At 66.5% G+C, this 2,065-nt stretch overlaps 1 protein-coding gene across 1 annotated transcript; it reads right to left on the minus strand.

Moving 5' to 3' along the window:
* Positions 1-739: 739 nt before the first annotated feature.
* Positions 740-2,061, minus strand: Lbx1 (ladybird homeobox 1; the record flags this gene model as incomplete). Its single annotated transcript, XM_055596921.1, has 2 exons — positions 740-1,254; positions 1,758-2,061. Coding segments are annotated over 2 exons (819 nt in total), but the record flags the coding sequence as incomplete, so codon positions are not given.
* Between the last annotated feature and the right edge of the window lie 4 nt (positions 2,062-2,065).

The raw sequence follows: 2,065 nt of genomic DNA on the forward strand, positions 1-2,065 counted from the left end.
CCCTCGTTTATTCCCTAAGAGCCAGACTCCAGCATTCAGTCCGAGAAAATGCAGGGAGGTTTGGAGAAATTTTAAAAATAGTGGATATCGGGAGACAGACACGCCATCGAAAACAGACTTCTCTCGCTGGGGAAAGAAAAGATCGATTTTGAAACTTGCAAGTCAAGGCCGGGCTACCCCCCACCTTCTCACGCAGGGGGGTAAAAAAAAAGGCAGAAGAAAATTAAAAGTCAACCGTAACAGGCCGAGGGAGGTGAGCGGACCAGTGCATTCGCCACATGCAGAGAAAAATTAAAACAGCTTCTAGACCCCAGGAGTTAGTGATCGCCGCTCTTGAATCCGCCTCACCATCAGCCGACCCGGCAGCACCGGGGCTTTGAAACACGGAAATCTCTGAGATTCGAAAATAATAATAACAATAATAGTAATAACAAAAGAAAGAAAAAAAGATCAGGCTGCGGTGGGAGGGACCCACGATATAGGCTTAAATATTTATACAGAAGCCATACAGAATTGCACGGCGAGGGCTTTCCGGGGCGGCGGAGGCCGCGGCTGGCGGCCGGCCCCGCCGGCCGGCCCGGATTTATTGCTTCGAGAGGGAGGAGGCGGCTGTCGGGGGCCGGGTCCGGCCCCGGGACGAGGGTGGAGGCGGGAGGCGCGGGGGAGGTCCCAGCTCCCCGCAGCGGTCCGGTCGGGTCCGGGAGGCGGCGGGCGCGCGGGCTCGGGCCCGGGCGGCGGCTCAGTCGGCCACGTCGATCTCCTCGTCTTCCTCGTCCTCCGAGCAGTCCTGGCTGCTGGCCCGCTGGTCCGTGAGCGGGGAGGCCGGCGAGAGCTGCAAGGGCCCGCCGCCCGGGGCCTGCGGGGCGCCCGGCGGGAGCGCGGGGGAGCCCGGCCTAGACTTGGCCCTGCCGCAGCCGCCGCCGCCCGCGGCCTCCGAGTTCTGCTCCAGTTCGGCCAGGGCCACGATGTCCATCTGGCCGCTGGGGCCCAGTTTCTTGGCGGACTCCACGTCGGCCTTCATCTCCTCCAGGTCCCGCTTGAGCTTGGCGCGCCGGTTCTGGAACCAAGTGATGACCTGCGCGTTGGTGAGGCCCAGCTGCTGCGCGATCTGGTCGCGGTCCGCCGGCGACAGGTACTTCTGGTACAGGAAGCGCTTCTCCAGCTCGTAGATCTGGTGGTTGGTGAAGGCCGTGCGAGATTTTCGCCGCTTCTTCGGCGTCTGCCGCTGCCCAAAGATGGTCATCCCATCGCGGCCTGGAAAGAGACCACAGTGGACGCTCGCGGCACGGAGAGCGGGGACCCCACCCGGGCTCGCCCCCCACACCTCTGCCCCCCGGCCCGGCCCTCTCCACTCTCTCCACCAGAACCAACCGGGCCGCGGGGAGCCTCCTGTCTCCGGCCCCCTGGAGGTCCCTAGGAAAAATCCGCTCTGCTCTCTGATCCCCAAGAGTTGGTCTGAAAGAGCTGAAGTCTCACAGAGCGCGGGAGGCCAAACAGAGACCCCCAGGGCGCGTGGTGAACTCGATTCCCCACCCCTTGCCAAGGGCCGGACTCCCTCTCCCCAAAGTTGCCACCGCAGGAGTCCGGCCGGGGGGGCGTCCGGGCCGGTGGGAAGCCCAAGCCGCGGGCCGGACTTCGTGGGGGGAGCTCGGGAGGCGGGGGTGCTGAGGAAGCGGGGTCCTCAGTCCCCACCTTCGGAAGCCCCGGCCGGGCCGAGGCGGGGCGCGGGGGGCGCGGGCGGGGACCCGGGCGCCTACCTTCGGCGGCCTGCAGGACGCTGACCTCCAGCCCCTTGAAGGTCTTGCTGGCCAGCTCCTCCAGCGCGCAGAGCGGCGACGTCTGCGAGAGCAGCGCGCGGCCCGCCAGCGGCAGGCCGGCCGGCGCGTGCTTGTCGGCGGCGGCCAGCAGCTGCGCCGCCCCGCACAGCGAGTAGCCCCTCCGCACCGACGGCTTGCTCAGGATGTCCTCGATGCTGAAGGGCGTCAGCGGCTTGTTGGAGTTGGCGGGCGGCGGCAGGTGGTCCAGGGGGCTGCGCCGCCGCTCCTCCCCCGGCGCCGCCTTGCCG

The sequence above is a fragment of the Psammomys obesus genome, unplaced genomic scaffold, assembly GCF_907164565.1.
Source record: "Psammomys obesus unplaced genomic scaffold, mPsaObe1.curated_primary_1811, whole genome shotgun sequence".
Lineage (NCBI taxonomy): Eukaryota > Metazoa > Chordata > Mammalia > Rodentia > Muridae > Psammomys > Psammomys obesus.